The 25,402-nt window shown below is 36.2% G+C and overlaps 1 protein-coding gene across 5 annotated transcripts in view; it reads right to left on the reverse strand.

Annotated features, from left to right (window-relative positions):
- Window positions 1-25,402, reverse strand: part of RDX (radixin) — a 117,760-nt gene that overhangs the window by 80,001 nt on the left and 12,357 nt on the right. For all 5 annotated transcript variants that reach the window (XM_032428139.1, XM_032428137.1, XM_032428136.1 and 2 more), the window contains 8 exons: window positions 20,297-20,380; window positions 16,148-16,243; window positions 15,356-15,630; window positions 8,871-8,954; window positions 8,521-8,667; window positions 5,839-5,935; window positions 5,184-5,347; window positions 636-766 (listed from right to left, as the gene is read on the reverse strand). In XM_032428139.1, the coding sequence (XP_032284030.1) occupies window positions 636-766; window positions 5,184-5,347; window positions 5,839-5,935; window positions 8,521-8,667; window positions 8,871-8,954; window positions 15,356-15,630; window positions 16,148-16,243; window positions 20,297-20,380 (1,078 nt within the window). The remainder of the gene's footprint in view (window positions 1-635; window positions 767-5,183; window positions 5,348-5,838; window positions 5,936-8,520; window positions 8,668-8,870; window positions 8,955-15,355; window positions 15,631-16,147; window positions 16,244-20,296; window positions 20,381-25,402) is intronic.

The raw sequence follows: 25,402 nt of genomic DNA on the forward strand, positions 1-25,402 counted from the left end.
AAAAAAAAAAAAAAAAAAAAAGAAAGTAGCATATCCTAGAGTTATTTACTATAAACCACTCTCGAAATCCAACATATCCTTTCTATACACTGCAGCATTTTGGTTACATTCTGCATAGGAAGTAGGTTCTTACCAAGGTGTTACCAAAAACCAACCCACTTCTATGTGTTGTGTATTTTTTTTAATATACTAAAATAAAATTTAGAGATTGAGTTCCAAAAGAGTTTATTATAGTCAGAATAGCTTAAAATGCCTTAAAGTATTCAGATGCCTTAAAGTACTTAAATATCCAAAAAGCATCAAATAGAATGGCTTTTGTTTAAATGCTAGCAACTATTGAAAATGTGTATTTACGGAACCCTGACGTAAGAGGAATAAATTAATATTTATATTCATTTCCGACCATAAGTAGGGCTGCACATGAAAACAGCTGTGTGTTTAAGCAAATGAAAGAGAAACTAGCACATGAGTGTTGCGTGTGCCTCAGTTAAACATGTTTATGATGTGATTCCATTACATATTACTGTGACAATTAAGTGTAATTATTCTACAAGACAAACGAGATTTACCAGCAGTGAGGAAATATCAGACAAAGAGGAACAACGGTGAACGCCATGTCAAAAGGAAACCACTACCTTTCTGGGCTTTCACCGTCTGCTCTTCAATTTGCCGCAGCCGCTCCATCAGCTCCTCCTTTTCCCGCTCTATCCTTTCCTTCTCCTTTTCTGCTATCTCCCTCTTCTTCTTTTCATTCTCTAGTTGTGCTCTGAAGAGGAATTAGAATTGTTCTGTTACAAATGGATACATAGAAATATTTACGTGAAATCCAAGTACTGTGAGTCCACTAAGAAGAAACTAAGTATAAATCTTTTAAGAATCTTCATTATATTCAGCTGGGCTTCAAAAAAAAAAAAAACAACAACCCATCCAGTTAAAAATATAGGACTGCCCTGTTACATGCACGTACACTAGAATACAATGCATTTCTTTTTGTGAGGTCATGGAAAATGTAGTCCAGGATTATTTCAAAAGTTAAAAGGGGTGCTTGGGAGGATCAGCTGGTTAAGCATCTGCCTTCGGCTCAGGTCATGATCTCGTGGTTCTGGGATGGAGTCCCGTGTTGGGCTCCCTGCTCAGAGGGGAGTCTGCTTTTCTCTCTCCTTCTGCCCCTCCCCCAAGTCGTGCTCTCTCTCTCTCAAAATAAATAAAATCTTAAAAAAAAAAACAGAAACAAAAAAGATATTAAAAACTTAGACATTTTGGAAAGATTTTCAAGGGACAAATTTATAAAACAGCTAGGAAAGTAAAACTGTCAAATACATCCCTTGTGTGCAAAGCATGTTTTTTATGCAGACTGAATGCGGGAATAAGTAAGGAGATTTATCACTTGCATACTCGATGAATTCTGACAATAAATTACAGGCCAGCACAAAACCAGTTAACTGCACAGTTCCCACTGAGCGAAATAAGAAAGGCTTGAAAGGGAGCACACAAGGTTATTTTACTTTAGACAGTTTAAGTAAGATAACCTGGGAGGGCAACAATTTTCAATCACTAACATGAATTAACACACTTTTTTTATTTTTAAAGATTTTATTTATTTATTTGATGGAGAGAGAGATAGTGAGAGCAGGAACACAAGCAGGGGGAGTGGGAGAGGGAGAGCAGGCTTCCCACTGAGCAGAGAGCCCGATGCGGGACTCGATCCCGGGACCCTGGGATCATGACCTGAGCCGAGCAGATGCTTAATGGTTGAGCCACCCAGGCGCCCAAATTAACACATTTTTAATTCCTAAGGTGGTACCAATTTAATCTAATATACAAATGGCAAATCAGTTTTATCTCCTTTGACAACTCCATTAGAACGACAGTAGGTGTCGAATGCTGCTTAAGACAGATCATCCTGAGACCACCTCTCTCACTCAGCTGGATCTGCCAGGGGCCTAATGAAACCGCTTCTTTTAAATATAGCCAGAACTCTCATCACACAACTACCAAGAGCCTACCATTGGTCAGACTCTATGCTGAAGGCCAGAAATATAAACGAATAAGAATTAGATGAAGCACTACCAGATAATATTGTCTATTCATAAATTTAATCAATATTCAATATTCCCATTATTTTAATGGGAATAATTTTTTTTTTAGTTTAAAAAAAATCAATTATGATTTCATGTCTGATACTTATCTGAATACATGTAAATATTCCCAAAAAAGACATCATTGCCATCTAAATTTCAGGCATAAAACCATGTACTGTAAGCATAAATAGCATATTAATGAACTCAATTCTCTGGACTAACATGCAGAGAATATTTTAGAATACCTTACTTTTTAAAGAATATCAGATGAACCCAATTATATTTTTCTTCAGTGAAAATTAAAAGCTAACTTATATTCAGCTTCTATTCAGACTATGCATTAAAATAATATTAAGGGATGCCTGCGTGGCTCAGTTGGTTAAGTGACTGCCTTCGGCTCAGGTCATGATCCTGGAGTCCCAGGATCGAGTCCCGCATCGGGCTCCCTGCTCAGCAGGGGGTCTGCTTCTCCCTCTGACCCTCTTCCCTCTCGTGTTTTCTCTCTCATTCTCTCTCTCTCTCGCTCTCAAATAAATAAAATGTTTAAAAAAAAATAATATTAAGAATGATTATACTAGGTACCATTTATTAAACACCAGGTACTTTACTGAATGTCTGTATACCACTATCATTATTTCTCACAAAAACCTCTGCATCCTTAGAGCTGGGTCCTAATGATACAGGCAGCCAGCCATGGCCCGTCTCATAGCTACACTACAACTGGTGCGTGGGCATCTGACTCTAAATTGTCTCCACTTTTAAATTGGGTAACAATTCTAGTCATACAGAACATGTTCAGGAATTACAGAATGAGTTATCATTCAACTTGGATGTAAATAACTTAGAACACAGACTATAGAGACCAACAACCCATGGGATATAATGTCGTTTTCATTGCCGAAAACCCAGTTCTGGGAGTTACGGGGAGAGAGTATGAGCACATGTACCAAGGTACTGTAGGGAAAGAGGTCCCTTGCTGCCCCTTCCCAGCTCCTGTTCCTAAGAGCTTCCAGCAGCACAGGCAGCATGCCTCTGAGCATCCCCCCAAGTATCTTTGCTGGCTACTTTGCCAATGGGCTTGACCAAAACTGTTTCCACATATACAGTTGTCATTTTTCTCTTTCTGACCTGTAAAGCAGGGAATAAATGAAGACTTGGCATGCCATTTCTGAAAGACCTGCCAAATCCCTATGTGGCTAGATTAATATAAAACATCCTCTAGGCATTCAAATGAATTAAAGTTACTAAATTCCTACAGTGTACAAGGCAGTCAATAAATGTTTGCTAATGAAACACTGTAAAATTTATCCAAGACAGAAACCATGGGATGGTTACTGTGTGAGCAAAGAAACTTAAAGTCTTCCACTTTCATCTAGGCTTTAGAGTAACTCAAATACAGTACCATCACCAAATGGTACTTCTTAATCATACTACATATACTAGAAGCCATACAGCACTCTCCTCTATGTGTGAGAAATAAAGGACAAATGGACAAATGTATTTAAAAATGTAAATAATATATCAACACTATAGATAAGCAGAACAGGTAGGGGACATTTTATGGAATGATGAGTATGAGATACGATTTTTTAAACTCATGACAGGAGATCTTAGAGATAGGCCAGGAGAGGAAAGGAAGAGAGAAAGAAAGAGAGGGTGAGGGTAAGGGTGAGAGTGCATGAAAAGAAGGAAAATTATTGTCTTTGAGAGAGATAGATGGAAAAGCTACGATGGGTATGAATATACAGAAAGTAAAGCACAATAAAGAGCTACTTAAAAAGGCACGTAAGACTAGAACCACAATGTGATCCTAAGCCACAGGAGAGCAGTGAAAAATGAGAGAGCCCAGTCAATCCAACTTAGTGTCTTTAATTGGTCAGGAATTACTGGAAAGTCTCATACCTATATAAAAATTGTCTGGTGATGCAGTAAACTTCTCTAAGGCACAGTCTCTAAGGCAGACAACCTGAGGAGAGCTATCTAAATTAGATAGAACATTTAAGAAAAAGCAACAACAACAAAAACACATTACTAAACACAAACACTATGTGGTAAGTAAAATTTTATCTAGCAGAGGATCTATTTAATTCTTAGATTCAAATCATGTATTTCTAGTACATTTGAAATATTTAAGTTTATATATGTTTAGAGCTCCTCAGTTTTGTTTTCTCTACGGCCTACTCTATTTCCTAGATGACTGTGTTATTCTACACTACAAAGATCTCCTCAATAAAAGTTAACTTTAAGTTGGTCTCTAAATTTTTTCAAATAAAATATTAAGTCCCAATCAATCTAAATCAAATTTGGGAATTATGCTACTGGACACAGTAATTTCATTCACTATCACTTTCATTCACTATCTTTCCATTTCAAAAACTCTCTAATATATATTTAATAGTATCTTTTTTCAAAAGTCTAAGTGAACCACGATTAAAAAAAAAAAAAACGAATCAGTGTCACTGGCCGGGGTACTGGTGTTGCTCTGTGCAGTGGCTTTTCACTTGAGTTCTCCAGTGTCACTGACACTGTTTTAAAGCAAAATATTCAGCGGGGCGCCTGGGTGGCTCAGCCAGCTGAGCGTCCGACTCTTGATTTCAGCTCAGGTCATGACTGTGAGCTCAAGCCCCAATCAGGCTCCACGCTCATGCTTGTTCCTCTCCCTCCCCTGCCTGTGCGTGTGCACGCTCTCTCTCAGATAAACAAATAAAATCTTTTAAAAAAAATAAATAAAAATAAAGCAAAATTTTTATTCAAGCAATTCTTACCCTGAAAAATTAAGTACAAGTCACAAGCAGAACAAGCTTGAAAAATTCCAAACTACTACAGTACCCAAACCAATGTCAATTAGTGAAAAGCAAGCATATTTAAAAAATTAAAAAAGCACATATCTGAATTCATGAAAAGCTACTTTCTCAGAAATACCAAAGATTTCCAATTTGAAAAGCATACGTACTCATTTTAAGAGTATAAGGATAATTACTCATTCAATTATAATACAATTAAAACAATGTAAAAATGTAAACTCAGAGTAGGTTAAAGAAACAGCTCTCTTAAATTTTAAACCACCTACTCAATTAAGAATCAAAACCTTAAATTCCATACCTTTCCAACTGCTTCTGATGTTTCTCCTCCCTCGCCTGAGCCTTCATCTGCTGCACTTCAATAGTATCAGGCTTTCTTCTTCGCATGTATAGTTCATGGTTTCCCATACATAAAGCCAAAATCCGTTTATTGATTCTCAGACGAGGTGCATAAAAAACAAAATCCTAAACATAAAGTTTCTGAATTTAAAATCTTCCTGAAGGACAGTCTCTCTCACAATAATCTGTACTAAATTTCAATATGCGGTATGAATTCAAATGTCATATTACACAGTTTAGAAATCATAAAATCTCCTAATTCCTAGTAAGTATGCCGTATTTGCCCATAACTGTGAAGGTTACCAACAAACAAGTGTTTTTAACTGCTCCTTAGGAATGGTGATTATTTTCAATCACCTCCAATAAAACATCATCCACCTTACAGCTGAATCTCAATTAAAGTAAAACTAATATTCACATGTTATAAAAAGATCAAAACCTTGTATTTTTAATAATTCATTATTTTATCAGCAGGAAAGTTAAACTATGGAAAGGGAGTGTTTCTCAGGAGCAAATCAATAAATGAACAATGCCACTATTCAAATGGTATCATAGCAAAGTGACAGAAATTTAAAAAGAGTTAATAGAGAAAACATTTATAAAACAATTTTACTTACAGGTGCCTTTTTGTCGATCGGCTTTATAACAAATTTTTTGTCATTAAATGAAATATTTCTGATTTCACTCCAAGGAAAACCAATTTTTGGTGTTAACCTTAAAAAATGAGAGCATTCCTTTAATTAAAAGCAAAAAACAAAACATAAAATGTGTAACATTTTGGGGCCAAATTAGCTGAATGACCAATCTTAAGAGTGCCAGACTTTCAAATGTATTAGCTTATTTATACTATTGACATTATTATCTTTTAAGGGGAAATTTGATCAATTAAGCCACATAAAACAGAATTAACTATCAAAAAATTTCATAATGTGTCATGAGCCTTGAAAACACTATACTTATTTTCTTAAAATTACCTAGAAAACACTAGCAACCTAGAGTGTAGAACTGAGCTTCTTGGGGTGTTGTACGAGCTCTACTTAGATTCAAGCTACTACAACTATTAGTTTAAATATGTTTAAGAAGGGGGGGGGAGGAAGTCTTCATAAGTTTTCATGTGAATTATGGACATGTTACTAAATATAAAAAAAATTTATTTCCTTTCTCTGTTTAGTTTAAAAATGTATTTGTGAGTAACATTAAAAACACTAATTCTCAATATCTTTAAAAGGGTTAATTTTATGGTATGTGAGTTATATCTCAACAGAAAAAAATTTAGACATTCACATACACAAATGTTTGGATAAATGGTAGAGCTGGATTTCCAACTCTAAGAAATACAAGTTACCCCCATTTTGCCACACTGCACACAAAGATTCAAGGAATCAGACTGCAACAGTAATTTTGTTTCTGCTTTTCGTGTATTTTACTGTTTCAGACTACCCATCAAATGTGTCACTATTATCTAATAATAAGTGTGCAAAATGATTATGATACTCACGCTGGCCAAAAGGTATCTTTCTAGTCAGTCTTCTGAGAATAGAGTATGAATTTCTACCTATTGAAAGTCCTTTTAATTCTTAAGGAGATTACGAACTGCAGCACAGCAAACAATTTTTCTACATAAAACTTCCTTTACTCAATATCCATGCGTTATACTGCCCTCTAATGGCGATTCAAATGTCAACGTTACCTGCTTAAAAAGGAGGCTGGCTGCTGGACCATAGTATTTTTAAGGTAATGCTGTACTACATTTACATGTTACTTTGAAAATTCTAAATTTCCTCATATAATTCTCACAACAATCTTGTAAGGTAAGCTTGGCAGTTGTATGAATTTCAGAGAGTTAATAACTTGACCAGGATCATAAAGGCAATTAGTAGCAGAGCTGGTAAAAGAACCTAAGCTTTTAAAGTTGTACCCTTATTTTGATTTTTTAAAAAATCTTTTGGAGGGGTGCCTGGGTGGCTCAGTTGGTTAAGCGACTGCCTTCAGCTCGGGTCATGATCCTGGAGTCCCGGGATCGAGTCCCACATCGGGCTCCCTGCTCAGCGGGGGGTCTGCTTCTCCCGCTGACCCGCTTCCCTCTCGTCTCTGTCTCTCATTCTCTCTCTCTCTCAAATAAATAAAATCTTTTAAAAAAATAAAATAAATTAAAAAATTAAAAAATAAATAAAAAATCTTTTGGAAATATAATAGATTTAATTATTTTTTTAAAAATGAACCAGTACAGATAAGACCAAAATCCCCTTTGTCCACAATCTCCTTTATCAGTCCCTCCCATTCTGAGCTAACCCCCTCTCTTTCATATTCCCCATCTTTATCTGTAACTGTATCTATAATGGGTACTCTCATGGAAATTAATTCAGTAATTTTTTAAAGAAAGAAAAGGAAAAAAAGATTTGGCCCACAAAAATTAGTCTCAAAGTCTTTTTTGCTTTTCAAAAACTTCAAAATATTCTCTTCTGAATGATATAGCATTTTAACTCGCTTTGTAAATAAAAAATACGTATCAGAGTAAAATAATTAAAACGCTCTCTTTTGGACTTAGTATGTAGTGTTAGAAATGTGTATCTTATTAGATATTTGTAACAATGAAACTAAAATTCTAGAATTTTAGAATAAAGAGAAATGCCTTACAAGAAGGCATTACTGGCATGGACTTAAACGCTTATGTGGTATAGCAAATAAAGAAAGTATAAAGCAATTGTAGCTATCATTCCTATAAGTATTATAAGAGTCTGACATACTCTGTATTAATATAAAAACTAATACCTTATCAGTTTCAAAAGAAAATTACACTGTTCACTATGCTTAACACAGTGATATTTTACTTTACTCATGTCTGAAAATATTCAAAACAATTCCTATGTCTTTAGAAAGTTACAAAAATATAATAAATCATACATCTATTAATTTCATTGTCTCATTGTTCTTGATTTCTTATATATGTTAGTTTCAATTTCACCTTATATGCCAGGTGTAACATTTAAGGAATCATTCTTCACCTTTTATAAAGGGAACAAGTTTTAATTAATTTACTAGACAGAACTCACAAGAGATCAAATAAAAGTGAATCATCCTGTCTGATAAATACACTAAGAAGCACAACGCTAAAGCTACAAAATGGAGACATGACATCTAAAAGTCTATGTGGCATTAACTAATGTTTTAAGGCAGGGAAAAAAAAAAAGCAGTTAGAGTAATCAAGCCAAGAAAGAACTTTTACAAACACAGCATAAGATTAAAGCCATACAGATCAGTGGTTAATGACCAGCTCAGTATGCAACTAATTTACTCACTTGTCATCATGCTCATAAATATTCAGACCCAAAGCATCAACGCCTAGCCACAATTCAGTTCCCTTTTTATTTTTTATTTCAAAATAGTTGACTCCATACATTTCTAGATCTTGGGCAATCTTCAGGTATTCCATCATAGAATCTTCCCTGTTAAAATAAAGCTTACTGTAATATCCTCAGGTAAAAGTAATACCAAACAAATTACAAAAATACTTTGGATTAAAATTTAGTGCTTTATATTTATTCATGTAAGTCTAATGATCTTTGGGGGATAATCTGATGTACTAGTGTTATGAAATAAAAATACTTTAATTTGATGAAAAACACTAAGAAAATAGCCACCCAAATACCTCAGCATTCCTCTGTGTTCTTCATGCCAGTTCTGTATTCTTTCTTCCCACTGTTCTTTTGTCAGTTTGTGTTGTTCCAAAACACTGTAAGAAAAAAAAAAAATCTATGAAAAGGTTTCTATGATTCAAACTTAATATTCATTTAAAAGTACAGAATCATTCAGTACCTTAACTGTAATGGCTGTCATAAAAACCTATATACATGATAAAATTGCACAGAACTAATACATACGTACACATACACAAATGACTGCATATAAAGCAGATGAAATCTGAATCAGGCTGACGGACTGTATCAGTATCTTGGCTGTGATACAGTACTAGTCATGCAAGATGTTACCATTAGGGAAGGCTGGGAGAAGGACACATAGAATCCCTCTATTTTATAATTGCATGTGAATCTATAATTATCTCAAAATAGAAAGTTTCTAGGATCCTGAAATTATTATTATTATTTTTTTTTAATTTTATTTATTTATTTGAGAGAGAGAGAGCACATGAGAGGGAGGAGGGTCAGAGGGAGAAGCAGACTCCCCGCCGAGCAGGGAGCCCGACGCGGGACTCGATCCCGGGTCTCCAGGATCATGACCTGAGCCGAAGGCAGTCGCTCAACCAACTGAGCCACCCAGGCGCCCCGATCCTGAAATTATTTTAAATAATACATGTTGTTAAGACAGTTATATAGTTTATGGGAATTCAATTGTTTCAAACAAATAAGCTATTGGACCAAAAAAAAGGAAAATGACTTTCTCATTATTAATAGAAAAAATTAGAGAAGAGAGTGAAAATCAAAATTCTTGGGCCTTAATTTCTTCTTTTACATTACGTATTTACTTTTCTTGGTGGTAAATTTAATTTTCTTATTTCTATAGGCAAATACTTTATATAAAATTATATAAGTGGAAAGTTACACTTTTTACCACCCCACATCCTCCAAGTAATCTTTTATTAGTTTCTCTTTTATCCTTCCAGAGTTCCTTATGCAAATGTAAGCAAACATATTTTCTCTACTACTGATATTTTACACCAAATCAGCAAATTCAACATACACACAATTTACTTGCTCTACACACTACAGATTATTTATTTCTCTTCTCTTTGGGTCATATAATGATAATTATACATTTTTCTTTACTGGTGAATCCTCAGATCCTACTTTACTAATAGCAAAAGCTGTGGCATTAGAATATTATTGCTTATGGGGCACTTGGGTGGCTCAGTCGGTTAAGCATCTGTCTTCGGCTCAAGTCACAATCCCAGGGTCCTGGGATCGAGCCCCATGTCGGGTTCCCAGCTCAGCGGGGAGCCTGCTTCTCCCTCTCCTTCCAGATCGTGTACTCTCTCATTATCTCTGTGTCTCACAAATAAATAAAATCTTAAAAAAATATATTATTGTTTAGCTGTATAAAATTTTACATGAAACCTAGGAATGTCTTGGCAGTATAAAGGAATCTCAGAACATAATCTTTCCTTGCACAAGTTACTATTTAGAATGGATTCCTTAATGAGGTCTCAGACACACCATTATGTTCTTACTATGCCCTGCTCCTTTCTCGGTGTATCCTCTTTTAAGCTCTTGGCTTTTTTGGGAGAAGAGTTTTGTCTTCCCCCTTAGAGCACTTAAGTTTCCACGTTTTTCTTGCCTTTATACTTTTTCTTGCTGCCTGGCCTGGGCTGCTCACCAAAAGGAATGCAATCAGCCTTAAGGGCATAATGAGTGCAGCCAATTGCTGGTACCATGATATTAACTAAATCTGAAGGTATGGGTTAATTAAATTGGATGCCACTAAGATATATGTTCTAGCTTTTTATATCCTGCATTTCAAACCTCATTTGTTTGCATTTTACATAATGCACTATTACTCTGCATGACTTGTTTGCAGGCATTCAAAAATTCCTACCCTCTCTTTCTTCTGTCCAGAAGAAGGAGTCCTTCGTGCCTAAGGCTAATCTATTCAACTTGGCTTTAAATCTGTCTATCTACGCCTTTAAAGGACTTCTCCCCTCACTTTCTCAGGATCTATACTCCATCATTTATGACAGGGGACATATTTATTGTCCCTTGCATACATGTATATATTATCATATCTACTTCTTTATGTTACAGAGAGCAAAGGACCACATCCATGTTTCTCGCCATTATATGCCCAGTGCCAGTACTGAAAAGGTACTCAAATATTTTCAGAGAAAATAAAGAAGTTAAATCAGTTCTTTCCCATCTTTTAAAGAACATGTCTATGAACTCATGGTTCCCCAGTTTGTTTTTTTTCTTTTTCACAATCACAACCAAACTTCTTTCGAGAGCTATCCATATTCACTATCTTTCATTTCCAAACCTCACATCCACTGCCCCGAGTCCACCACAATCTGGCTGCAATCACCAACACCATACTGAAGCTGCTTTTACTAAGGTCACTACCAATCTCCTTATTGTTAAACCCAACAGACACATTACTTCTCCCTCATACTCAACCTCTTTGTTACTATTTGACGCTGCTGATCAGTTTCTCCTTAAAGCTTCCTTGTACCTTGGCTTCCATGATTAACAGTACTCTGGTATTATTCTTGACTCTCTGGCCATTTTTTCTCAATTTGCTTTACAGTAGTCTCTTCCCCTGCGCTTAAAAATTAAGTTCCAACAAGATCTGTCCTAGGCCTTTTGCTCATTCTGTATGTACTTTCAGGTCCATCGCTTTCATTCCCTTGGGATAATTATCTATTTGCTGCTTATTCCCAAAACTGTATCTATAGTTCAGACTGCTCTCCAAGATCCAGATCCACACCTACAAATGAATACTAGCTATCTTCCTGGGTTATGCTGCAGATGTTTCAAACGCAACAGATTCAAAACTGAAATCTTCCTTCTCCAAAACGTATCCCTTCTCCCCTTATCTTGGAAAAAGGTATCACCAACTACCCAGATGCCCAAGTCAGAAACCTGGCACATAAAAACTTATGTCTATCTATCTCTTTTCAAAGGAGTGAGCGATATTATCTTGTGGAGCTGATAATCTGTATCACCAGAGAGCTAAAATGTACTGTGGGAGAAAAGATTGCTTATCTGGGCTTTTCTACACAAGAATTTTTTTTTTTTTCTATACAAGAATTAAAAGCACCCATCAAAATCATCAAATTGTGTGTAATTTATGATCACCAAATAACTTGATTACTAATTCCCCCCTCAGGTACTTCAGATGGTGAGAAAAAGTGTGCTATACCATACATAGAATAAGTAAACCACTGTGAAGGCATTTCCTCCATTCTAAATACAAAAATTAGCATTCTGATTTTATGAGTAAGCTTAGAGAGCTTCAAATAGTCCTCCAAAGACTACCAACTTGAAGAATACCTATCTGGACCTTCACAATTAAAGACCAAATCTTGAAGAGCATGTGCTATCTTCCTCCTTTTTAAACAAAGTGGGTTACAGCACACATGCGTTTAAAATAAAGAAATTACCACCTCACACCAGTCAGAATGGCTAAAATTAACAAGTCAGGAAATGACAGATGTTGGCGGGGATGCGGAGAAAGGGGAACCCTCCTACACTGTTGGTGGGAATGCAAGCTGGTGCAGCCACTCTGGAAAACAGTATGGAGGTTCCTCAAAAAGTTGAAAATAGAGCTACCATATGATCCAGCAATTGCATTCCTGGGTATTTACCCCAAAGATACAAAAGTAGGGACCCGAAAGGGTACGTGCACCCCGATGTTTATAGCAGCAATGTCCACAATAGCCAAACTGTGGAAAGAGCCAAGATGTCCATCAACAGATGAATGGATAAAGAAGATGTGGTATATATATACAATGGAATATTATGCAGCCATCAAAAGGAATAAGATCTTGCCATTTGCAACGACGTGGATGGAACTGGAGGGTATTATGCTGAGCGAAATAAGTCAAACAGAGAAAGACATGTATCATATGACCTCACTGATATGAGGAATTCTTAATCTCAGGAAACAAACTGAGGGTTGCTGGAGTGGGGGGTGGGGTGGGAGGGATGGGGTGACTGGGTGATGGACACTGGGGAGGGTATGTGTTCTGGTAAGCGCTGTGAATTGTGCAAGACTGTTGAATCTCAGATCTGTACCTCTGAAACAAATAATGCAATATATGTTAAGAAAGAAAAAAAGAAGAAGAAGAATGTAGCAGGAGGGGAAGAATGAAGGGGGGGAAATCGGAGGGGGAGAAGAACCATGAGAGACGATGGACTCTGAAAAACAAACTGAGGGTCCTAGAGGGGAGGGGGGTGGGAGGATGGGTTAGCCTGGTGATGGGTATTGAGGAGGGCACGTTCTGCATGGAGCACTGGGTGTTATGCACAAACAATGAATCATGGAACACTATATCTAAAACTAATGATGTAATGTATGGGGATTAACATAACAATAAAAAAATTAAAAAAATAAAATAAAGAAATTAAATTAATTGTGCTTAAGTGTGATACCAGTGTTTAAAATATTTTTAAAATCACATAACTATTAAATGTAAGCCAATTACTTCATCTGGTGCTCAACCAAACAGCAATCTAATCTCACATTAAAAGAACAACCATTTACGTTATACCTGAGATAAAACATGCCTATTCTTTTATGAACAACTGGGAAATTTTAAGGGTAATTTTGATTATATATAATATTTACCTTATATGCTGATTTAAAACCTAATCTGCTGTACATTTTACTAAACATAAGTTATATCTCAATTTTGGTACAGAGCTGTGGAATCACTGTACCGTACACATGAAATTCATGTAACATTGTGTGCCAATTATATTTTAATAAAAAATAAGTCAAAACATTAAACCGTAACTAAAAATAAAAACTAATCCTTATCTGAAATGACATTCTACTGTGCCAGTAATCAACTATTTAATTCAATACTTAAAAAAAAATCTGAGACCAAGAGGGGCGCCTGGGTGGCTCAGTCGTTAAGCGTCTGCCTTCGGCTTAGGTCATGATCCCGGGGTCCTGGGATCGAGCCCCACATCAGGCTCCCTGCTCAGCCAGGAGCCTGCTTCTCCCTCTCCCACTCCCCCTGCTTGTGTTTGTCTCTCTGTCAAATAAACAGATTCTTAAAAAAAAAATCTGAGACCAAGAGCTTGGAGTTGGAATAATAATCAAAACTAAACATACAGGCTAATAGGTATCTCCTATTCCTGATTCTTTGGTGAGCAGTATGCATTATTTTACCTTCTAAGAAAACGATTATTGCAACAGCATTACAGTGTAACAGTAATAAACAGTGTAACATTTAATAATCAAATATTAAAGCTACTGTGCTTAATGATACCTTATAAAGCATATATTAACACAATACAACTTACTACACAAAAATAAACATTAATGCCTACAACCAAAGGAAACTAATAGACATGAAGTAAGTTTCCTTTCTTCATATTTTATGACCTATGAAAAAGAAACTACCACCTGACAGCTTAAATACTATACAGAAGTAGTGCAACAGTGAAATTTTAGGTTAATAATACACAATTTTGCATTTAAACAGAAAATTTTAAAATTCAGGAATTCCGACTAAGAGCAGTAACACCTTCTTTCCAGGTTCTAAAAGAAAGATCTCCATGTACATTCTAGTCCACTACTCTAATTATGAACTGAGATATTTTAAGGTAATATTTGATGCTGTACTTCCTAGATTTCATAAATAATACTACCAACCAACACTTGCACCACACTTTACAGTTAAAACTATACACCATTTAGTTCACGTTCTATAATCATAAACTGTAAGTTAGGCAGAGCAGGATTATTATGCCCATTTTGCATATTCAGGTACAGAGGCTCAAAGATTTCAGGTTATGCACGTAAGGTCACATAAGTAGTAAAGGATAGAAATGACATTCAAATTCTAGGTCTTCTGCCTAATGATTTCTCCCTATGCCATGCTATTTTAAAATAACTATTATAAAAGCAGCAATATACTGCATATGAGAACAGAGCACTAGACTAGGAGTCTGAAAACTGAGTTTAGAACACCTGTTAGAGGGCGCCTGGCTGGTTCAGTCAGAAGAACATGAGACTCTTGATCTCAGGGCTATGAATTCGAGCCCCATGTTGGGTGTAGAGACTACTTAAATAAACATGATAACAAAACAAAACAATAACAACCTTTTAAAAAGTTAGAAACTGAATTTTAATTCTATAGAGGAAATACAGCATGGCACTTCTTATTCTCAAAGCATTTATGAAGCACCTATCTGCCTGTGTGAGAATTTTTACCAAGCAGTGGCAGTCACATCCTCCCCCAAGCCCAAATTACCACTACCTCCATTTACTGCTTACCCTGTGGGAATGAGGAAAAGAGGCAGAAAGTTTAAGTAATTATAGCATATATAAATCCATGTAGCTACCAGGTCATGACTTTTAAAAGTATATTCTCTCTCTAGCAACTTAAAAAAATTGTCTTATCTATTTACAAATTTCTTTTTCAGAGAATTTAACATAAAATCATATTTCACTTACCGCTGGGGTAGGAGTCTATCATTAGCCAGGTAGCCTGGTTTATGAATCTCTTTATTATAATCTCCATACTTGGCTTGGACAGCATAGGAAGCCAAAAGAACTGCAGTTTCTGGCGGACAATATATCTCATCATTCAAGATGGCTTCCTTAACTTGCAAGAAGAAAAGTCTCTGGGTTATTTCTTGAATTAATTCCTCAGAAACGTCTTCAGGAAAGAATTTAGCTCTAAATTTGAACTGTAAAGGATTCTCTTTTTTAACATCTTGCTGTGTCACCTGAAACAGTAATTTCAAGCATAATCAACAAAAATCCTAAGTTCACATCAAATTCTTTTTTAGAAGAAAGTAGCATGTGAAACACAAATAAGATTCTAAATCATAAGACTCTAGTGTGTAAGATTCTAAACTTATAAAAAGATATGTAAGGAAAAAGATTCTATGCGCTAACGGATGTAACCTCTAACTCATAGGTCCTGTCTAATAACTAAGTTGAAACTTCCCTTAAGAAGCTTAATCTGTAGATTTTTGAGTCAAAGTACTCAATTACACCTAATAATATTTATTATGTGTTAAGTTTTCAAACAGGAGAAGTGAACATATCTTTTTTCTAAAATGATGCATTAATGGTAACTTATTGAATTAAAAGATACGACACCTTTAATAACTCAGAGATAACTGTAAAAGGAGGCCTCTGACTGAAATCAGTCAGACCCTGAACTTTTCTAGTACAAATTCATGATCACAATAACTTCAAAGTAATTTAATTATCAGCTGAATTTTATATATATTTTACCTTTTTATTTAGTTTAAGCCATGTAGAATAACCTTTGCTGTCCACATACTGCAGCCCAAAAAACCAGACCTCACGTAAACCAACTGTTTTCACCACCTTAAAATAAAAAAAGTTCAATTTCAGTTCAACATTCACAGTGTAAGTAAATGGTACTATATTTCAAAAGAAAAACAAAACTATATAGGTATTCTAGGTATATTTCTTTGCTATAGAGGTCATACATTTTTTTGCTGTAGAGCTCTTTCTTAAATTTAATATATTAATTACAGGAATATTTCTAAAAACTTAAATTCAGGTTTTATATATATATTTTGTAGTGTCATTTCAATCTTGTTTGATCCACTTTTTTATACCTCTTTTTCTTTCTCATCTCCTGTCATGACCCCAATAGGTAACAAGTCTGGGAAACAGATAAAAAGCTGTCATAATCCCACTTTCCTCCTTCAGTGTACCCCCACAACTACACAACTGGGTAGGCAAGGCAAATAGTATCATTTTGGTGATAAGAGTCTCTGAGGACATTTAAAAGCCATACCCTAGGTTATCCAACTGTTGATTTCACACCCACTTCTACTACCCTTCACTATCAAATATTCTGTTCTTCCCTCACTGAGCAAGAAACCATTCTTGGAACATGCCCAAATTTTACCCTTCTACAGCTCTGTTCATGCCTTTTCTTCTGCCTAGAATGTTTCTTCTGTATTTTTACCACCTGCTGAATAATTTATTCCTCAAGCCCCAGTTCAACTAACATGCTTCTGTGAATGAAGCTATCCTATTATATAGATAAAATTAATCACTTGTGGGACGCCTGGGTGGCTCAGTCGGTTAAGCGTCTGCCTTTGGCTCGGGTCATGATCTCAGGGTCTTGGGATCGAGTCCCGCATCGGGCTCCCTGCTCAGTGGGGAGTCTGTTTCTCCCTCTGCCTCTGTCTCTTCCCCCTGCTCGTGCTCTCTCTCTCAAATAAATAAATAAAATCTTTAAAAAAAAAAAAAATTGGGCACCTGGGTGGCTCAGTTGGTTAAGCAACTGCCTTCGGCTCAGGTCATGATCCTGGAGTCCTGGGATCGAGTCCCGCATCGGGCTCCCTGCTCAGCGGGGAGTCTGCTTCTCCCTCTGACCCTCCCCCCTCTCATGCTCTCTCTGTCTCATTCTCTCTCTCAAATAAATAAATAAAATCTTTAAAAAAAAAAAAAAATTAATCACTTGTTCCTTGATGTTCTGTATTAAAACAAAATGAGGGAAGTGAGCCAGGAGAGATGAGAGTTTAATATTTTAAAAGCTTTACATAAAGATTCAACATTATTATTATTATTTTTTTAAAGATTTTATTTATTTGACAGAAAGAGAAAGACAGTGAGAGAGGGAACACAAGCAGGGGGAGTGGGAGAGGGAGAAGCAGGCTTCCCGCCGAGCAGGGAGCCCGATGTGGGGCTCAATCCCAGGACCCTGGGATCATGACCTGAGCCGAAGGCAGACACTTAACGACTGAGCCACCCAGGCACCCCTAGTTTTTTTTTATAATTTTTTTTTTTTAAGACTTTATTTATTTATTTTAGAGAGAGAATGAGAGAGCATGCGAGCAGGGTGGGGAGCAGAGGGGGAGGGAAGAGGAGGGGGGGAAAGAATCTCAAGCAGACTCCCCACTGAGCATGGAGCCTGACGTGGGCCTCAATCTCACCACCCTGAGATCATGACCTGAGCTGAAACCTAGAGTTGGACGATTAACCGACTGAGCCACCCAGGTACCTCCTCAACATTAGTTTTGAAATAATAAATATTCTTGACTTATTTTTTAAAAATATCTAAAAAAACGTATCAGGCATTTGGATTTCAAGATAGCATACCAAAGCCTTTGGAAAGTTTACTTTCCTTCTCTTGAAAAATTTCACTGAAGTTACACACACCAAAAAAATTAAAAATAAAAAAAACATTTAGCTGTGCTAGGAAAAGTTACCATCAAAAGAACAAAAATTGAGAAATTTCTGGATGATGTATCATCAGGACTCATACTGATACAAAAGCTGATCAAAGCAAACAAAGAAAACTTCAATGCAGACAAAGAAGATCCCAAATAATTTAACTTTGGCAAAAGACAGGTTTTTCCAACAGAAGAGCCACAGAAAACATTCCAGCTCAGAGTGACAAGAGTAGGAAATTTTCATAGGTCAAGAGCAACTGAGAGAACTCACTATAACCAAGGTAAAGCCTGCTTTTACATCGTTAGATTTGGGCTCAAGAGAAGTTGTCAGGAAATAGCTGTGACTGTAAGAATTAACTGCTTAGAGAGCACTTTACAGATAACAATACTCCTTAATCTAGAACTTCATTTACACTATGAAATGTGTGTATGTGCATCAAATACTGTCCTATGTACTTAACATGGATTCTCATTTAATTCTCACAACAACCTTCTAAGGGAAGAGTGCTATCATCATCCTAACTATACAAATGAAAAAAATAAGGCAAAAAGAGTAATTTGTCCCAAGTCAAACAGCTAGAGCTTGGACTCCAATGCAGGCAGTGTGGCTCTTAGAGCCCACACTTTTAAACTACTACACAGTACTGCACTACAATAAATGAGGTTTCCTTTCTCCTGGTATCTAAACTAAAGCAATTCTACTTAACAAAAAAACAAGTAATTTATTTCTCAGTATACAATACCAAAGAAACCCACTTGCTGATTAGTTTTTGAATACCACAAACATTTCACTCACTATAAATAACATTTCAACTGGTTATGAAGTAAGCACAATGAATGCTAACTCCATTCACATTTTTATTCAAGTAAGACAGATGACATCTTTAGAAATAGGAAGCCTAGAAGAATCAACAGAAGTAGGTCACAATTCACAAGGTAAAGTATGTACAAGGTATGTACGATGCATGCAGCTGCTTATGATTTTAAGAATTTGTTCACTCTATTAAAAAACTTTTCATCTTAGGGGCGCCTGGGTGGCTCAGTCATTGAGCGTCTGCCTTCGGCTCAGGTCATGATCCCAGGGTCCTGGGATCGAGCCCCGCATCGGGCTGCCTGCTCGGCGGGAAGCCTGCTTCTCCCTCTCCCACTCCCCCTGCTTGTGTTCCCTCTCTCACTGTGTCTCTCTCTGTCAAATAAGTAAAATCTTTAAAAAACAAAAAAACAAAAAAAAACTTTTCATCTTACAAGAAGACCTTATCAGGGCTTTCAAGATCATCAATTACCTATTCAGGAAGATTAAGTATACTACTTTGTCAGAAAAAGAAACAACTTTCCAGGAATTTTAAAATTTTATATCATATTTTAGATCAGTATGTGATAGTATGACACCTAATAAAACCAAAATATCTACTAGGTAACTTACTGCTATGTGCTAGAAACTGTCTCCTGTTCTCTAAGGTCAAGGAGATCTGACCACAGACTACTACTCTCCTGCCCAAATGTAAAAGTTCATTTAAACATCCTCCCCTGAGTCTCATGCCCCCATCACCTTCCTCCCCCTTATAATCATCAAGTCACCTTCCTAATCACTTGGCCTCAGGGCACCAATCTCTTCCCTCCCCTTCTCAATAAAACATCACTTACAACATTACTTACTGCATCACCTGGGGAGCTTAAATAAATAAGATATTAATGCTTCCAGTAGTCTGCAAGCATTGCCTTTTTTTTTTCAAAAGCTCCACAGGTGACTCAAATGTGCACTCACTCAGTGAGAAAAAAAGACAAGACCAGTAGTCCAAATTCCTCAACGTGACACCCATGTTAGCTTATAAGGCGATGACACCGAACTGCTGCCAGGTGCCTACAGACACACTAGGATTCCCTGTGCCTTTGCTCCTGCCATCCCCTCTATCGAGGATCTCTACCCATCCCACTAAGTACAGTATCTTTTCATTCCTTTGAGTCCTCATTACAATGCTTTACTTAGAGGATGTTAAAGAAATACCTGCTGATAATTATTTTTAAAAAGTCCTCTCTCTCCAATCTAGGAATGAGAAAGAATAATAGCTCTACAGCTATTCAAGATAACTGAAAAGGTACCGTGAAAAATTCTAAGGGCCACACTGTTGCAATACCAGTGAAGTTACAGAAAAACGTACAAAGAAGTTGCAATAGCTTCATGTTGTATGTTGTCAGAAGTTGCACACTTCATGTGGTTAAATGATACCTGGTCAAAAAGCTGTTTGCCAGTAGTATTGGGCTGAATGGCAAATTCCAGCTCAGCATCCATGGTGGTTACTCTTACGTTGATCTGCAATAAAAACAGAAGGGAAAATCACTAGGAAAGAAAATATACTTATTATTAAACATGAGGCAATATTTTTATCTGATTTATAAAATAAAGTATAATATGTAGGCAATAAAGAGCTACTCCATAATTGTACCTAAGATTTTCTTTATTAAAGTGATAAAGTTTGATTTTAATCACAGGAAATCTTAAATCTATTTTAAAAAGAAAGAGCTTACAAATCCTCTTTTAAAAACGTTTATTGAATACTTGGCATACACTAGGCACTAGGCCATGAGCTTTCCATGTTCTCATTTAGCCCCTGCAACAATACTAGGAAATACACTCATTTCTATAGAAACTAAAAGAGTTCCCCATTACTTGCCTAATGGCACAGGGATATCAAAACAGCAGAGTAGGTATTTCAGGAGAAACATAACCCCAGATTCTTTGAATGGCATTCACTATTCCGTATTTTTCAACACAAAGTTCAGATACTCAGTTTTATCCTACTGCAAAAGTATTCACTTTATAAAAAGCATTCATCGAATGACCTTGTATTTGTTAGACTCATAAATTCTTTTTTCTATAAATACCTTTCTAGAAAGCTGGACATTTCACCAAAAACTTAACATGCCTTAACTAAAATAATTTTAACTCCACAGTAGCATCTTCAGTTAGAATTCACCATCATGTAGTACAAATCGATCTTTAACTCACACTATTAGAATTCTAAATCTGACTATTTCTCCTTTACATTTTTTTACTCATTGTTAACAAGCATGCCTCTGCACATGTAGCTTTTATCTGAAATACCTTCTTTAATCAAATAAATCTTATAAATCACAAAACCTTCTGTGATATAATAAATATGTATTTGGTCTTCATTCTGTTTCCTGGCAGAGAGCCCCTAAAACCTTTGGAATTTCCTGAGTGACAGAAGTGAGTTGAGTCTTTGTTATTCATAATAAGCCCCTTTCAACCATACCTGAGTTTACACTAATGACTCCTAATGACTCATGATGGATCCCTGACACCTTCAGGATGGGGGCGCACAGCCAGAAGAACCAACCATGTGCTTAGAGCCATCCTAACCTCCAGAAAGAAGAGAAGCTGGGAAGTGAGTTAATAATCAATGGCCAATAATTTAATCCATTATGCCTACATAATGGAAACTTCATTAAAGCCTAAACAAAGGAGTTCACAGAGAGTTTCCAAGGTGGTGAACGCGTCCACATGCAAAGAGAAAGGCGGACCACAAACACTACAAGGACAGAAGCTCCTGTGCTCAGGACCTTTCTGGACCTTGCCCTATGTACCTCCTCTTCATCTTCATCTTTCATTCGTATCCTTATAATATCCTTTATATTAACCAGTAACAATAAGTAAAAGTGTTTTCCTGAGTTCTGTGAGCTGTTACAAGGAATTACAGTACCTGAAGAGGGGATCACGGGAATCTCAACGTGTAGCCAAGTTAGAAATGTGGGTAACATGGGGACCCACTACTTGTGATTGGTGTTTGAAGGGGACAGCAGTCTTGAGGGACTGAGTCCTTAACCTGTAGTGTCTGTGCTACTCCGGATAGTTGGTGTCAGAATGAATTAAACTGCAGAATACACAACTGAGGTCTACACAGAAGTAGAGAATTGCTTGATGTGGAAAACTTACACATCTGTTATCAGAAATCTTGAGTCAAGAGAAAGTTTTCCATTACCCATAAATCTACCATTCAACTTATTAACTAGAAATGGCAAATAATGCTATAGATACCAATGTATTTCTTGTGAATTTCTCTGTCCCAATCCCACAGGTAAGCACTAAGAATAGTTTCACCACAAATGTAGGTCTCCATGTAAAATATTTAGCTTTTCTTGATTTTTAGCTGTATTAAAGTTGTACAGTACTGGCTAAGAAAGTCTTCTTTCTTGATGTGCACAATGGTTGAGCATATTTATTTTATGAAAATTCATCAACTATACACAATACGTTCTTCTCAGTATGTATGTTCTATTTCAATAAAAAGTTTAAACAAAAATTATACCACATGATAGTTTGTTTTTTCACCATTTCTAAGCGTCATTGATTTTCCTGTGAGTAGTTGCAATTCATTTATTTTTACTGCTATACAACTACTGCTGGGCAATAATTCACCCATTTTCTTGTCAATGGATATTAAATTGTTTCTAATTTTTTGGCTATCAAGAACAATACTGTTATGAACATTCTTGTGTGTGTCTTCTAGTGCATATGTATCTGAGTTTATCTAGAAGCATATACACAGACAAACTCCTGGGTGATAAAGTATACAAGCCTTCACCTTTACCATGTAAAAGTGAATTGTGCTCCAATATGACCGTATCCACTTACACTCCATCAACAGTACATAAGAATTCCCGCTGAGCTGTATTTTCACCAACAGTGGGTATTATCTGATTTTCTAAACATTTGACAATCCAGTGGGTGTAAAATGACATCTCAGTATGGTCTTACTGTGCAGATCTGTGATTCCTAAAGAGGCTGAGAATATTTTCGTATGTGTACAATGCAGAATTCTAATACAGCCCCCATGATCTCCATCCCCTGGTGTCACACTCATGATTATGTTACATTACATGACAAAAGGGATTTTGCAGATATACTTAAGGTTACTAATCAGTTGACCTCAAAATCGGAGCATTATGTGAGTGGAGCTAAGCTATTCACAGGAGTCCTTTAAAAGCAAAGCGTTTTCTCAGACTGGTTGAAAAAGTCAGAGAAATTCAAAGTGTGACAGGAATTTCACATAAAAGAGGTTCTCCATTACTGAGTTGGAGGGGCCAGGGGGCAAGGACCTGACTCCAGCTTCTAGGAGCTAAGAGTGACCCCTGGCCAACAGCTAGTAAAAAAATGGGAACTTCATCCTCCAGTAAAGAAGGATGGATCATTTTTGCAAGAAAATGAATTCTGCCAATAGGAATAAGCTTGAAAGAGAACCCCTAGCTCCAGATGAGAATGCAGCTGGGGTAAACCTTGATTTCAGGCTGGTGAGACGCTGAGCAAAGAACCTAGTTACATCATCCCATATTTCTACATACAAAACTGTGAGATAATAAATGGGTATTGCTTTAAGCTACTAAATTTGTGGTAATTTGTTACAGAATAAAAGAAAACTAATATGGTACATTTATTGACCACTCAGTCTCCCCATCTTTGGGAATGTCTGTTAACATCTATTGCGTATTTTTCTATTGGGTTGTCTTTTTCTTTTTACTATGTAGGAGATCTTTATATATTCTAGATACTAATCCCTTGTCAGTTATTTATATCACAAAAAAAATCTCCCAGTTTGTAGTTTGTCATTCTACATTATGATGTATCCTTCTTCAGGGTAAACATATATTTTTTTAAGATTTATTTATTTATTTGAGAGCAAGAGAGAGCACAAGAAGGGGCAGGGGTAGAGGGAGAAGGGGAAGCAGACTCCCCACTGAGGAGGGAGCCTGATGCAGGACTCGATCCCAGGACTCTGGGATCACGACCTGAGCTGAAGGCAGACACTTAACCAACTGAGCCACCCAGGCACCCTATGGTGAATATATTCTTAATTTTAACGTTGAATTTATCAATGTTTTACATACAGGTATCAATTTTTTTGGCCATATTTAAGAAATCCTTCTCTACTCTGGAGTCATAAAGATGTTCTTAGATTTCATCCTAAAGTTCTGTTTCTCATAATTTGTCTTCGATGAGTTTTGCTTATGATTTAAGGTAGAGATCCAATTTCATTTTTTAATCTCTATAGGATAATGATATGGGGATTTAAAATAACTAAGTGATGTATACTGATTAATTTACTTCCCAAAGACTATTATGTCACAGATCAAATGTCTATAAGGTACAGGATCTGAATTTGTGCTCTCTATTCTGTTGCTGTGGTTGACTAACAATTCTTTCAAAACCACACTGTTTTAATTATGACATTTTTAAGTAAGTCTTGCTATATGGTTGGGAACGTCTCCCCTCATCATCTTCAAAACTTGTGAGCTATTCTTAGCTCTTTGTTCTTGTTCCTGCCTTCACACAAAATCGTAAACTTTCAAAATACCCCACTATGATTTAAATTGGACTACACTGAATTCATCAGTACTTTCAGGGGAGAAATAACATCTTTTCAATATTGACTATTCCTATCCATGACTGTGGTTTTCTCTGTGCATTAATTTGTCTTCTTTAGCACTTTCAAAAAAGCGTTTATAATTTTCTCCATAAAAATCATATTAATCAGGGTGCCTGGCTGGCTCAAGGTCTCAAGAACTCTTGGTCTCAAGGTTGTGAGTTCAAGCCCCCTGCTGGGTATAGAGATTACTTAAAAAAAAATAATAAAATCTTAATAAAAATCATATTAATCATTTTAGATATCTTTCCCATAGATCACTATGACTTTGTCACTATGATAAATTCAGGTCCACAATCCCCTGACATCCCAAAAGCATCAAAAACAAGTTTAGTAGCTAATTTCAGCAAAACCTTAACATGAAGTAATGTGAGACTATCTGGTGGATTATTTTATCCCATTTCAAATGAATATTTATACAATGACCTATAAAAGTACTAATGTTTTTGAGGTGATACACCAGACCTTGAGGGAAGCTTCATGACATAATGACATATGAACATAATGTATTGTATATTCATCTTTCTGAAATCCAAAAAATTCCAAATACTGAAACTCATCTAGCTTAAAGGTTTTCAAAGGATTGTGAATTTGATGAAACCGCTTTCTAAAATTGTTTTCCTTTTGTAGAAATGCAAGTGATTTCTATATTGATCATTTTATCCGTTCCCTTGCTGACTGTTATAACGAGCCTGTAAATCCTTGTGTTTATTTATATAAATCAGGGGTCAGAAAATTTTTCCTATACAGGACCGAACAGTAAATATTTTAGGATTTGTGGACTGCACAGTCTGTTGCGTCTACTCAACTATGCCACTATTGCCACTACAGCAACAAAGCAGTTCTAGATCACAAACAACAAGCATACCACATTCCAATAAAACTAGTCACTG

Source organism: Phoca vitulina, unplaced genomic scaffold (genome assembly GCF_004348235.1).
Source record: "Phoca vitulina isolate PV1807 unplaced genomic scaffold, GSC_HSeal_1.0 scaffold38, whole genome shotgun sequence".
Classification (NCBI taxonomy): domain Eukaryota; kingdom Metazoa; phylum Chordata; class Mammalia; order Carnivora; family Phocidae; genus Phoca; species Phoca vitulina.